A 15,680-nucleotide genomic window follows, 5' to 3' on the forward strand; every position below is an offset into this window, starting at 1 on the left:
TTCTGTGTTCTTAAAAATTATTATTTTAGTAGTTGTCGTTACGCACTTACGTTTATCTCACACTGTAGTAATTAATTTATATATTTTATTATTATATAGTTTATATATCATAATATTTTTCTCAATACTTCGTACTGACGAAAGTAGTAACTAACCTTGAACAGGCAATAAGCCCTTTGCCTTCCGTCACTCATTGCTACGTGTTCTGGTTCCATTATGAATGTCAACACGGTTGATACGAATTAATAAACGTAGAACTGTAAATAAATTAAAAGACTGATGACGACAATGAATCAGGAACTAAAATAGAAGAGTCTGCTGGACGAGATTTCTTAAAGAAATAAGCAGTGCCTTTGTACATAATTTTCCTATTACTCTGTACTATGTCTTCTTTTTTATGTGTACATAAATAAATAAATAGAATTTATCTGCAAAAAGATTCATATAGTATATTTGGTTTCGATTATTAATTTTTTTTTTAATTAACGTTCATATGTATATAGAAACACATTAACGAAACGAAAATATGCTATTAGAATGAATACAATATATTGAAAATTTTATTGTAATTTTTTAATGTAAAAGAATTACCCCAAAAACAATTTTAATGTCTCGAGTATTTGTGAATCCTTTAAATACAATACACGAAAATATTTAATTGAATTAACATCCTTATGGCTAGAATAATTTGCTTCTCGTACATCAAAATACCATTGGATATTCAACTTGTACATTAGGATTTCCCAATAGCCATCATCTGACTAATTCTCACATAACTACTCGGAACGTATTCAACAATAACGTCATAAAATTAAAAAGGAATAGCGGTGCTACGTTTATGGATCGCATCGAGAGGGGGGCTGGTACATGGCAGGATGTCGTCTCGAACCGAGCGCAGTGGGTTTTCTGAAGGCTGCGGCGCGTGCCGCATGCCAACACCTCTCATGACCTCGTACGACCCTATTAAAACAAGTTCCGTCGCCAAATCGGCATAGTATCATCAGATCCAACCATGAGGCTCCTGTGCTCTTGTCTCTGCTTGGCGACGATTTTGAAAATCGTTTCGGCCGCGCCCTCCGGCTTCGCTTTTCCGGATCAGCGTCGCGAAAGGAAATTAGAACCAGTGATAACACCTCCCGTCTTGCCTGTTTTAGAACACTTAGAGCGTGATCCTAGTACGCTGTTGCCACATGAAAAACGAGCTCAAGTGAAACCCAAATTCGGTGGTGGCGGTTTTAATCTGGCTCCTTCAGGGAATGGTGGACTGACCGCCAGTATTAGCAGCAGCGGTAGCGGACCTGGGGCCAGTCACTCCGCTTCTCAGTCGTTCTCATTTGGATTCAGTGAGGGCTTCAGTGCGTCACACTCGGCCAGTCAGGCGTCATCATTCAATGGTTTCGGAAGGTTAGTGACAATGTTTTTTTGAGAGTGTTCTGAATTTGAAAACGTAACCCAGATACCTATGACGTGAACGCTTCGAATACGTGAGTTGTTTGAATTGCTTGAATGAGATGAGCGCTATCGTAGTAAACTGATTCCGATGACGTGACGTTTGTTGATTGATTGTGATAATGAACAGTTAAAGATTTTACGTTTTTTTTAAACTTTACAAATTTAAAAAAAGACATTAAAATTAGCTTAGCTGCTCACTGTGCAGCTCGTTTCGTGCTTTAAAGTTTTAAGTCTTCAATTATATTCGGTTGAATATATGAGGATACGCTATCAGTCATTCTTTACCAAAATAAAAGAGAATAATTTATAAAGTGAATTTATGTATGTAACCTGTATGTAACGGAGACCTTGAAACTTATATCTCAAGGTGGGTGGCGCATTTACGTTGTAGATGTTTATGGGCTCCAGTAACCACTTAACACTAGGTGGGCTGTGAGCTCGTCCACCCATCTAAGCAATAATTAAAAAAAAGATTCGCTTTGACACATACGTAAGTGTATTTCATAAAGCCGGCCAAAAATTGTCATCAAATGTGCATTTTAGGATGAGAGACAAACATCGGTTGTAATAGTAGTGGGGGACTTCTCGTGAACCGGCAAGGCCAGGTACCACCACCCTGCCTATTTCTGCAACGAAATATTAATGCGTTCCAATTTGAAGAGTGGGACGGGCGTTATACTATATAATTGAGATTTAGACCTCATGTGTCAAAGTCAAAAAGAACCATTCAAATAATTATGCTTATAGACTCTGTGTGCTTAGTGCGAGTTTTTTAACGTACTCGATAGAGTAAAAGAAAGCACCCCTAGCGGCAAACGTAGGCAGATGTTCCAACTACATGCATATTTGAGTTAACTTTTACACTATCGAGGACGTTAGAAAACTCGCACTAAGTAGGTACACTGCTAAGCACAGATTGTGAGTTGAATCTACATATATCTATAGAATAAAAAGTTACTGTTTTAAAATATTAGTAATATTAGTTCCTAGTGTTGTTGATCGATGACTACGCATATGCACTGTGCTCTGCATACGAAATCATCAAATTTGTATTATAATGACTATAAGCAGATAAGATGAATTAATTATTTCTAATCCGACCAGAATTTCATCACCAATATTAGATGGCGAAAACATCAGTAATAATTACGTAATTATTTATTTTACGTAAATATCATTATGTAACTCACGTAAACATGTACAAATATTGAAACTGACATGTTTTTAATCAAATTGGTTATGTTACGTACTTACTTGTTGATTTTTTGTGCTGTTTTGATGTGTCACGCGTACAAACTGCAATGTTTTACGTAACCATTACGGTGACAATTATATAGATTTTAATATACATTACGAATTAACTACAAATACAAATCCAAATAAATACGAATAAAAAATGTGTATCACACATAAAGGTTAAGTTACATTAGAAGTATTACAAGCTATGTTCTTTTTTTTTTCTTTTTTTACGGTATGTCTTTAAGTTATTACTCTAATTAGATGGGCAGATGAGCCACGCATGAGTTAGTTGTACTTCACCATCATCACAACGTGACCTATCTTGAGATCAGTGGTAAAGTCGTGACAATTTAAATGGGCCTATAAAAGCCTACTTTGATTTTTAATACGCTTTTATTAGCTTCAGACGTATGTATGTAATGGAATCTGTGAACAAGATTTTGACCCCCTTCAAAACGAATTACGATTAACTCGAAATTTGGTATACTTATTAAGGACCGATGAAATTCAATACTAAAATAAAAAATAATATATTGTAAAAATTTATATTCAACTAAACGACGAAAAATAAATAAAACTTTAAAAAAACTAACAAAATACGCTTTTATAGAAAATCCAACTAAAAAATAGACAATTAATTTTAATAAATTTGAATTCAAAATAGTGTAAGAAAAAGTGATTTTGTTGTAAAAAAAAAGCGTGGTGTGTTTTTCAGGATATTATCAAAATAACCCTTCTACTCATATCTGTTCATAATTTTTTTATAACTACTGATACCATGCCCCCACGCTTTCGTTACACTATTTTTAATTCAAATTTATTAAAAAAATATTTTCTATAAAAGCGTATTTTGTTAGTTTTTTTAAAACTATTATTTATTAAAACAAGGTTTTGATTGATTTTCACTGTACATAAATTTATTAATACTTCGTATTTGCATTTCAGTGGTTTCAGCGGCAGTCAAGCCAGCAGTCAAGCCGCCGCAGCCTTGTTCGGAGTTGCCGGTCCATCAGTCTCAGGAGCCGCCTCGCAAGCCGCATCCTTCGGAACAGGCTTCGGAAATAACTTCGGAAGCCAGAGCGCGTCGTCAGCCTTCGGATTCAATTCGCTTGGTGGATTCGCTCAACCCAACGTAAGTGCTATTTTGTACACATAACTAAAGTATAAGTGGCTTGGGCCGCGTGGTCAAGGAAAAGTGTCCTGTGAGAATGAGATGTTTTTTTCGTGTTAAAAGGTAGCCTGTCAATCTCTTGACTTAGTAGTATCATTTAAAAAAAAAAAATCCGTTGCTTCGTTTCTACCTGAAAAAAGGACAAACAAACACACTTTCGCATTTATAATTTTGAATACAACTAATAAATAGTATGGATTACACAGATTACATAGGTACCAACTACGAGTATATCCTAAAGCAGACAGGCAGACAGACGCGGATTTTCCAAAATAATTATTGTATATACCTATCTAACATAATCTTTCACGAATGACTGCTCCAACGCTCTGAAGGAGCATCGATACTGAAATAAAAAATCGAATAGAATAAACCAAGACTATATATTTAAAAAAATAAAGCTAAGTACTGGTGGAAAGCAACCAACCATAACCGTCTTATATCTCTCTACCGAGAATTATATATGTATTTCGGGTTTCTTACCGTTATTCCAACGGAGTAAGCAGTGATTGAATTAGACATATAGGTACCACCGCCCCGCCTATTTCTGCCGTGAAGCAGTAATGCGTTTCGGTTTGAAGGGTGGGGCAGCCGTTGTAACTATACTGAGACCTTAGAACTTATATCTCAAGGTGTGTGGCGCATTTACGTCGTAGATGTCTATGGGTTCCAGTAACCACTTAACACCAGGTGGGCTGTGAGCTCGTCCACACAACTAGGCAATAAAAAAAAAACATATCGTCAGAAATGTACATTTAAAATATTTTAATAAATAAATATTTCTGATTTTTCAGCCTTCGTTCGGTGATGGTCTTTTAGACGTCAGACAGCGTGGAGTCCCGAACTTTCCTTTCCCAGAACTTCTAGGGAGAGGCAAAGGTATCGGCGCGGCTGCGTTCAGAAACGGAAAATCGAATGTTTCACCGAGATTAGGCGACGACTTCGTGACTGTGGTTGTATCAAATTGAAAACTCACAGATAATATATAGGTACCTAATATTCTGCGTTTTACGGAGCGGTTTTTGGATCGTTTTCAATTTTGCGGTAATACCAAAAAAGTAACGATTTCATGAATTAAAAATTTCTCTATTTTTTAATTTTTTTGTATTTAGGTGTGTTCATTTTACGCATTTGATAACGCCAACACGGATGACAATTGAAATAGGAACTTTTTTATAAAGTTTAGAAACCGTACTTCTTTTGTTTTTAATAAAGTTCTAATACCCAGTTAGTTTTCCTTTATTATTGTATTTTATACTGATTAAATAAAATTGCCGAATTTCAACACGCATTACCGAAAAAATAGCAAACAAGTTAGAATTTGAATTTCGAACCAGTGATACGAATGAGGTTTGGAGTAGTTTTTAATATAGAACTCCTAATTTAACAGTTTTTACGAATATATAGTTATAAGACTATGTGCCTGTTGTCATAACAACAAATTTATTGTACTTATAATTACGGTACCATTAAGGTTATGAGAATTAAATCAAAAAACTCGCTTTTGGCTCCAAATCTGAAAACGACCTTTTTACTGTTTAAAAAAAAAAACATTCGAAAATCGAAATACGTAAAATAAATTCCACAGAAACATACTATATACGTAGTATTCGATGTACATTTAATAGTTTTTATTGTTGTGTATAAAACAAAACTTTTATAATAGAACTATAATACTGAATAGATGTTGCAAATGTTAGCAGTCACGTTTTCTATACAGACTTTTTTCAATATAACACATGTATGTAAACACTTTATTTCAACGTGTGCATATAGACATTGTTGTCGTTTTGTTATCTAGTCTAATGTAATTAATGTGCTTCTAGTGAAAAAAATACGTCCTTAAAGACTTATTATTTTCTTTGTAAGTGAAAGAAATGAGACATTCAAAATGTTTTTTACGAATTAGGCGATTCATATTTGATTAAAAACACTCACACGACGAAATGTCGTAGACATTAATAGACAAATAATTAAGTAGACAATAATTAACACGGCGTTCGGCCGTAAATTGTATTCTGATTTTCAAAATTAGGCTAAGCAAACATCGATTAATGTATTTATTTTTAGTTAAAACTTTATTGTAAGTTGTAATTTTAAGTTTATTTACAATAATAAAACGAATCGTAAATTTTTCATTTAATTTCAATACATTTATTTTTACGATACAACCGTGTCGCTATGCAAATCCCGCGGACAGTCTCTTAGTGCGAGTTTTTTAACAGTCTCGATAACGTAAAAGACAACTTATGCAGTTGGAACAGCGCCCCTAGCGGCAAACGTAGGCAAACGTTCCAACTCTATACAAATTTGAGTTAACTTTAACGCTATCGAGAATGTTAAAAAACTCGCACTAAGCAAAGGATACCAATTTTTGTTTAACACGTGTTTGCGAACAACTTCCAAAATGAAATAATAATATTGTGTTATAATAATAATACCTACAACTAAAATTGTGATAAATTGTGATCTCCATTATTATTGGAAGCGTTTGGTGGCGCTGTTCTTTCTATTTCTACCACGAAGTACTCATTTCGAATTTGAAGAGTGGATCAGCCTGTATAATAACCAATTCATCCTAACGTCCCAAGGTTTTCCAAAGTTTCAATAGATCAGGATTGACGCCTTCAGCTCTAACACTAGGAGCAGGCTTAGGGACCACGGTAACCGTACTCGTTGAACTCGACAAAGAGGTCGACGTGCAACCTAACCCATGCATCAGTCCGCTGAGTTTCTCGCCGGATCTTCTCAGCGGGTCGTGATTCCGATCCGGTAGTAGATTCATTCGCGAAGCAATTGCTCTTGAGTTGTTAGGTGTCCTTCGGAGGCGCTCGGGCAGTTGTTAATAAATCCCACCCCTCCTGGCTGAGCATTTGCTCGCCCACCTGTCCTGGTGAAACTGGAAAGGCCTTCGGGGCGCCAGTAATCTTTCAATCATAAAAACCAAAAAAAGATCAGGATTATCAATGAAGCATAAGACGCACACACTAAAAATTTTATTTATTCTTTGCTTGTATTTCGTAACTTTGCCATTACTATGCTAACGAGCCTTACTTGACACTTTATGAGATTAAACATTTGACACATACATGATATCGTCCAATAATAAATACTAGAGGTCCCGCAGTAGTCGAAATTCGACTATAGTTAATTGGAATTGTAAGTTTGTACACTATTATGATTGTATTTTATACTTCTATAATAACAAATTTCGCCAGGGCTATATTATAAAAAATATTAATAAAGACAAACAATATTGAATCTATTCTCAATTTGACCACAGACGTCAAGAACAAAAGTTTGACAATAAATAGTATGCATGCGTGTTGCGACAAATACATGGTATGTAGTGTGTGTAATGTTTTCTTTATTGATTTAATGTATCTTTTATGCATTATTTTAAGAAAATATTAGCAATGTGCACTTCTTCTCTATATTCTCTATAAGTGTGGAAAATTTCATACTCCTCCATTCGCGCAATTTTCGTAAAAAGGGATACAAAGTTTTTGCTTCACGTATTAATATAATAAATATCTAACAAATCTTAGATCAACAACCATTGAGCTAAGAGAATAATATTGTACAGTAGATGTACTATTTCGGAAGGAACTAAGCGGTTTAAAATAATTGAATATTAAACTTCATATTCAATGTAGTCGGTATTGCGCGTCTTAGTGGGTATACAGTGTGCTTAGTGCGAGATTTTTAACTTCACGATCGCGTTAAAGTTAACTCAAATTTGTATGGAGTTGGAACAGCGCCCCTAACGGCCAACGAAGGGAAGCTTTTCCAACTCCGTACAAATTTGAGTAAGGCACGTACGAATCGTGAGTACTGCGCATGTACATCAATCAAAATCATATTCTAATACTCTTGCTATTCATAATTAAATAGGCGCTTTAGAAAATAATAGCAGTTAAGTCATTGTTTTTAAAGATTCAAAGCCAAAAAGACAATATAAATAAATAACTAAATAGCTTATGAACAAATCACGCACGGTCATCCATCCCCAAATTAGGAAACCCTGTGTTATGGGTACCACAAACTGACCTACATACTTATATACTTTTAAATATGTACATAATATATAGATAATAAATACCCAGACGAAGAGCGAACAAACCGGTTTATCACACGAATGTTTGCCTGATCTGAGAATCGAACCCACGACCCTCGGCGCAACAGTCAGGAGCGCTAACTACTACACTACCGAGTCAGTCATAGCTTCCCCCTCCTTCCATAGTCCCTTCCACTAAATTAACTATAATATCTGTAAGTATAACCATTATGCCTTGCCTCGAAGGTCAAATACCTAGGCGTAACCCTCGACAGAGGGATGGCATTCCGTTCCCACATTAAAACGGTACGCGACTGTGCCGCCTTTATACTAGGACGACTTTACCCTATGCTTTGCAGACGAAGCAAACTGTCCCTCCGTAATATTTTTTTATTTTTATTTATTGCCCTTATAGGCAGACGAGCATACGGCCCACCTGATGGTGAGTGGTTACCGTCGCCTATGGACTTTTGCAATGCCAAGGGCAGAGCCAAGCTGCTGCCTACCGTTTATAATAAGTTTTGTAACTCTCTACAAAACTTGCATACGCCCTTTATGACGTATGCAAGCGTAGTGTTCACTCACGCGGCCCGCACCAACTTTAAACCCCTTCAGGTTATTCAATCCCGATTCTGCAGAATAGCCGTCGGAGCACCATGGTTCCTGAGGAACGTGGACCTCCACGATGACCTGGAGCTTGACTCCGTCAGTAAGTATCTACAGTCGGCATCGCTGCGCCACTTTGAGAAGGCGGCACGATATGAAAACCCTCTTGTCGTGGCCGCTGGAAACTACATACCCGATCCTGTAGACCGAATGGTAAACCGTCGACGTCGCCCAAAGCACGTCATTACGGATCCTCCTGATCCATTAACGGTGCTTTTAGGCACCACAAGCATCGGTCACCGTCATCGTCGAACCCGTCGGTTGCGACGAAGGGCACGACGAGCGAATTAACCCATATAGACAGCCCACTGAGTTTCTCACCGATCCGGTGGTAGATTCTGCGAAGCACTGCTCTTGCTAGGGTCAGTGTTAGCAACACTCCGGTTTGAGCCTCGTGAGCTCACCTACACACGTTAGGGTGAAGCTGAAATAGCCTCTTATGGCTATCAGCATAGGTAAAAAAAGCCTTTTTCTGCGACGAAACACACATGATTTCAGTTTCGAAAGGCGGGACAGTAGTATAAAAACAAACACTATACAAACACTTCGCAGGGAGCGACATGGCTATGCCTTTGGCATTGCACTCACCATGATGTGGATAGTATATACTCGTCTAAAATAAAAAAAATTAACTCAATTCTCAAAGTAATTAGTGGCATTAATGTTTCGAAAATCAACAATATAAAAATTAAATAAATGTATTTCTAGGATATTGTAACATTAATCGATAGTATTTTCATACTATCGATTATTATAACATTTAACGATTATAACATTAATCGATAGTATTTTCATACTATCGATTATTGTACCACATGTTACTAAACAAAACTTAACATCGATATAAAAACATCAAAATTTATCAATGATTGATGATTATAGATCACCTCTAACCCGGTTCCGTGTTACACTAATCAATGTAACCAACAACTCTATGAAAGAGGCGTTCATTTTCAAATCATAGTTCTTAATTTTTGAGAACAGTTTCGTTACATCCTCTTTATATTATCCACATATTTTATTACATTTAAGCTTCAATTGTTTATTGCTAATTATTAGTGTTTGAATAAATAGTACCTCTGGTCTTCAGCCTAAGTAACTAAGACATACATAATAAGGGGTTAAAGTATAAAATTGCCGTTTTATTGTAATAGGTATTTCGAATTAACATAGAACCTTCATGGTTAGAGCTTTTTGAGCGAAACTTTTTTCAAATTATATACCTATAAGGTTCTTCTTTGTAAAATATGCAACATTTGATTATCGACTTTCAGTTGTTTTTTTTAATCAACTTAGACAAGAAAGATGGATACCTCGAACCTTCGACTGATTTTTGAATACGAGTTCCGACGCGGAACTAACTCTGCAGAAACAGCTTGCAATATCAACGTTGCGTTTGAAGAGGGGACTGCTAATGAATACCCCATGCGATTTTGGTTTAAACGCTTTTGTGATGGAAATTTTGATTTGAAGAACGAACCACGCGGAAGGCCGCCCAAGCGTGTGAATAACAATGAATTGAAAAAGATGGTGGAAGCCGATGCGAGCCAAACTACCCAGAAATTAGCGGCATGGCTTAACGTTACCTTACCAACAATATTGACTTATTTTTGTCAAATCAATAAAATAAAATAAATTGAAAAATGGCTGCCTCATGATTTGGCTGATCTGCAGAAAGAAACGCGTGTTGAAACTTGTGTTGCCTTGTTGAATCGAAACAGAAATGAAGGAATATTGGATCGAATTGTAACATTGGTACAGTGTGGATTCTTTACGATAACCGTAAGCGAAAAATGCAATGACTGACCCCAGGTCAAACGCCGCAACAGTATCCTAAAGCAAAGCTTACCATCAAAAAGGTAATGGTCATTGTTTGGTGGTCTCAGCATGGTGTTATCCACTATAGCTTTCTCCGATCTGGTCAAACAATAACGGCAGATGTCTACTGTGCCGAATTCCGAACAATGATAGCAAAACTTGCAAACTTGAAACATCGCCGACTCATGAATCGATCTTCACCATTATAGCTCCATGATAACGGGAGACCACATACAGCACGAAAAACCGTTTTAACTCTACAGGAACTGCAATCAGAAGCCATTCGTGACCCTCCGTATTCGCCAGACCTTGCGACACCGGACTACCACTTTTTTCGTAATTTGGACAATTTTCTACGTGATGTAGTTTTCTTCCCAGGAGGTAGTACAAGATGTTTTCGCATATTTTGTAAAATATAGATCACCAGAGCTCTATCGCAAACGCATAAATGACCTTCCTATTAGACGACAGCAATGTATAGATAATAATGGTAGATGTTTTGAATTAATAAATGTTAAATGAAAAAAAAAACAATTTCTATTTTTCAGTACAAATCGGCAATTTCATACCCCTTATATTAATACAACGTTATGATTATCAGCCAATTATCTCGAACGTATCATTGAGTGCTTTCGGCACATTGCTAGAAAATATGATGACGACCTTGAAAAAAATGTTGTTACTGGAAAGGTCAATGACAAAAGATGACGTGATCATAACCCGATACGTCGACTCAGAATTTCGCACAACAAAACTTATTAAAATGTCGACATGGATACTAAAATGTCGACATGGATGATGCTCCGAGTGTATTGCGGTCACAAATGCGACTTTATAAGATTAGATACATTACAATTTTTGATATTGTATGAGTACGCACATTTCGAGAAGTTTCTGTTGATTTTAAATTACAATTCGAAGCGTTTGAACGACAATTGGTGTTGCGTAACACGTAAACCACATCTTGTCACGTAAGACTATGGTTTGCGTCTTCATACAATATGATCTTGGGTAAACCAATGACTCATGCAATACTCGTTGTCTGATTACAAATGACCACTTCAATGTTAACAGAACTGTAATAGCAAGAATAAAGAAACAATATGGATTTAACTAAATCGCAGTTCGGTCTTAGGGCGTAACGACCACCATCCAAATTATCTGCGAAAATGTTTAGCGTTTCAGTTTGAAAGGTTTGTACCTGTAGCTATTGGGGCACAGGCTTAGATATGTAGCTATCATATGGCAAAAGAAGCAAAGTGAAATCCTGAAACGCGTTAGCGACCTTTACAAGACAAACTTATTACCAAGCCTAATAACATTCTGACTAATAGTCTATCGAGCAAAATTACCTACTCGGTTAATGACATTTTTTTATCACTTATAAATTGTTTAACATTTAATTATCAGCAATTACTAAATATTGTGATAACGAAATTCTATGCAATACACTTTTCTGTAGAATAGCATTCTCCCGTATATCGGTTTACATTACAGTCGATTTTCCAACATAAATTAGCTTTTTTTTAATATTTTGGAATGAAGTTCCTTATGGGACGATGCGGAGGGGTACCCTAACCGGGAAAAAACGTCCGTAACGTAAGATTTTTATTATTTATGTATAGTCTTAGTATGATGGCTATACAGTGTCTAATGTGTATAGTCTACGTGAGGACAGTTATTATTATTATTCATATAAATAGCTGTTTCTTTGTATATTATTATTATATCTTTTTTATAAATCATTGTGAATAAAATAAAGTTGATAACTTTGTAAGGTAGTTTTTTTGAAATTTTTATCAAAAAAAATCATAGTAAAAAATGTATACCCAAATAATTATTTTCTTTATACCTCGAATAGAACTTCAAATTAATATTTTTATAATAAGGAACTTCGTTCCTATCCGGTGTCCCACGACACCGCACATCTTTTTTTATTGCTTAGATGGGTGGATGAGCTCACAGCCCACCTGGTGTTAAATGGTTACCGGAGCCCATAGACATCTACAACGTAAATGCGCCACCCACCTTGTGATATAAGTTCTAAGGTCTCAATATAGTTACAACGGCTGCCCCACCTTTCAAAAGCTTGCGTCATTCAGGCTGTTAGGACGCTAGTTTGCACTAATATGACCTAAGACTTCTCGAGGTCTAACATAAGCCAAAATGTAGCCGGAACTCAAGTTTTGACATCAAGAAATTAGCAAAAAAAACACACACATTGAAATTATCACAGAACCCAAAAGTCATTTGCGACTTTTATTTCGAAACTAAAATGAACTTTGTTTCCGAACGGGAATGTTTGGTATTACACGTAATTATTCAAATCGAACTTACGCTCCTGCCGTGATTTCGAAAAACGAAATTTAATGATTTACAGTCGTATTCAAAAAACCGCCTCACGGTTAGCTGGTTTTAACATTTTAAACACGCAACAAAAATCCGGTATTCATTCTGGCCTGCTCGGTCATTCAAAGATTTCGTGTTCCGCTATAATTCGAAGAGGAAAATGAAGTTATTAATATTTTATTTAATATGTTTGGTGTGTTTCACGAGTGCTTGGCGAGTGTTCCCGTTGCCGAGCGAGTCAGATGCTAGTGGATCGCAATGGGTCAACCCCACGCCTGTATTTAAGCCGTTTTCGAGTTCCACCGTTCCGAGAGTGTTCCCGCCGTACGTGTTCCCTCCGTTGTTAGTTTCAACCGGCTTACCCATCAGGCCAACTAGCGTATGGAAAGCCTATACTATGACCACAGAGGAGGTTAATTATCCATACAGCACTAAGATAGTACAAGTAAGTGTAACATTCACTCTCGTCACGGACGTACCACACAACTCAGACTAGAATGTACAACAAAGAAATATGCGCGCGTATCAATGTTTTCATTTTCACGCGACTGCTATTCAATTTTTTCAGAAATAAAAATAGGGTTTTTAGAATATAAGTATTATGAAGTCCATCTAGAAAACATACCTACGGCATTTCTCGTATTCTTTACTCAATAAAAAATTAGTAAGGTACGTTTTTTCTGAATGCCTAAAAAACTGAAATATCGTGCACAGTTGGTTCTATCGCGATGACGAATTAAATAATACAATAACTACTATTTTGGACATTTAAGTGTCATAAATTTGACAATAAACAAAAGAGTATGCGTGTGCTTCTTAAGGCATTATTAAAAAAAAAATTAGCATTCTGCATTTCTTCTCCATATGCACTATAAGTGTGGGAAATTTCATGCTCCTCCGTCTGTGCAATTTTCGTAAAAAGGGATACAAAGTTTTTGTTTCACGTATTAACATATATATATATATATATATGTTATATATATGATATGTTTCAACTACTAAAGTTTACAGAAATATGTACGTATTCACTGCCTTCGCCGTACATGATATGAAAAGCGATATTGCTTTCACGGATGTCGCCATGTCAGTATTAGGCAACAGCTTACAAAGAAGCTCTTATTTCGTATATCAATGTACACAGTAAATGTAGAACAGTACTATATATTGAGGTAAATACATTTCGAACTCCACACAACTGTTTATATATCTAATTTATTTTGAATTCTAGAATTGTAAAATAAATGTTTTAGCTCTAAACATAGAACCACTTCAATTTTATAGCAAATTCAAGTTCAATATGAAGTCATTTTATAAACTGGTGACAAGGCGTCTTGCGAGTCCGCACGGGTAGGTTTGAAGGTTGGGAAAGCCATTGTACTTATATAACTGATACTTAGAACTCAAGTCTCAAGATGTTCGTGATCTCCATGGACTCTGATAACTGTTCCACACCAGGTGCCCCGTGAGGTCGTTCAATAACCGCCCAAAAACAACATCAACAACAAAATGTACTAAACATAATCCTTTCTCTATTTCAGGACGAATACCAAGCTTTCGATGCGTAAGAAACGTCTTCTTCTAGAACTGGTTAAAATCAATACGTCGGTGTGAATATCAGAAGACGAAGCAATAGATTGTTATAAAAATAAAAAAAATTGAAATGGTTTTCGTATTCATTAATTATTTTTAACGTTAAATAAAGTTTCATATCTTATAAGATGCCGTGACCCGTTGAGATCGTAACAATAACGCCTCCCGCTCTGGTTGGTGGTAATAGTGAATAGTAGGGCCCGTAGACAATATAGTACGATTTGTAGATCACACTTCCCGTACTTCTTTGAAGATCTTGAGAGGTGAGATCAAGATCCCAATATTCCTACTCTTTGTTCTCTCTCTTTCTCTTAACAGAAACATTCTTAAGAGAGAGAGAGAGAGAGAGAGAGAGAGAAAGGGGCGCACGACTGCGTCGCGGCAGAACTGGAAATACCATACCATGTATTGTGATATAGTGTCTCATGATAAGCGGCGAGAATTGGATCAAGACTATGGGCTCAGCAGTTTATCAGTAGATTAGATAGAAATTCAATTTCCCCTCCAAAAAAATCATCCTGGTAAAACTGGAAAGGCCTCCAGGCGAACAATAATTTCTACCTTCAAAAAAATCACATGACAAAGCAGGGTATAATGAAATACTTCCGAATACAAAGACAGTTCGTAGTATTTGTAATTTGAAACATGAAACCTATACAAATTCGATTTCCATTATACCTAAGCTTTCTAACACTATTCTTAAAAAAAAAGGGTCCAAGTACTTATGTACGCCCGTAAGAAGTTATACTTTATTTTTATTAAATTTATTCCTTTTTTTTAAATATTAAATAATTAATAATAAATATTTAACGTTAAAAAATAAATGCTAATAACACTTTTTTTTACGAGTGTACATGCGCGAAAGTTCACCTGCGGCTATATTCAGACTCGCCAAGTTACGTCGGTCTTATTGTAATGAGCGATTTAGTGGGCAACTTCATTTCTGTTAATTTTGTGTCACGGTGCGCGCGCATCGTAAAATGTCACTCTCATCAATTTTTCATAACGCGCCTAAAGAAGTATAACTTCAAAGATTGACAGACAACTCAAAAGAGTCCGGGGAACGGCTGGCTGCTACCAGATACCTTCGCGTTGCATTAAGAGCCAATGAAAAATGGCCCTCCTTCTAACAGCTAAAAGTATTTATGCTTGGTTCCGGTAATTCAATATTACTGGTATAAGGCAAATTGTATTTTCGTTTTAATACTAGGGGGACCACCTGTGCCAAATACATCATCACTACATAGTATAAAATAAAGTCGCTTTCTCTGTCCCTATATCCTTATGTGTGCTTAAATCTTTAAAACTACGCAACGGATTTTGATTCGGTTTTTTTTT

General features: G+C 36.1%; 1 protein-coding gene and 1 long non-coding RNA gene across 2 annotated transcripts; both read left to right on the plus strand.

Annotated features, from left to right (window-relative positions):
• The first annotated feature begins 723 nt into the window (after positions 1-723).
• On the plus strand, positions 724-6,005 carry LOC101740747 (uncharacterized PE-PGRS family protein PE_PGRS20). Its single transcript, XM_004932321.5, has 3 exons — positions 724-1,404; positions 3,637-3,823; positions 4,657-6,005. The coding sequence occupies exons 1-3, from the start codon at positions 1,013-1,015 to the stop codon at positions 4,828-4,830; spliced, it is 753 nt and encodes a 250-aa protein (XP_004932378.1). The 5' UTR covers positions 724-1,012; the 3' UTR covers positions 4,831-6,005.
• Positions 6,006-9,610: 3,605 nt separating this feature from the next.
• LOC101740610 (uncharacterized) lies at positions 9,611-14,417 on the plus strand. The gene is made up of 2 exons (XR_009973156.1): positions 9,611-13,197; positions 14,291-14,417. It is a non-coding gene; the product is annotated as an uncharacterized LOC101740610 (long non-coding RNA).
• The last annotated feature ends 1,263 nt before the right edge of the window (positions 14,418-15,680 follow it).

Source organism: Bombyx mori, chromosome 5 (genome assembly GCF_030269925.1).
Source record: "Bombyx mori chromosome 5, ASM3026992v2".
In the NCBI taxonomy this organism is placed as follows: Eukaryota; Metazoa; Arthropoda; class Insecta; order Lepidoptera; family Bombycidae; genus Bombyx; species Bombyx mori.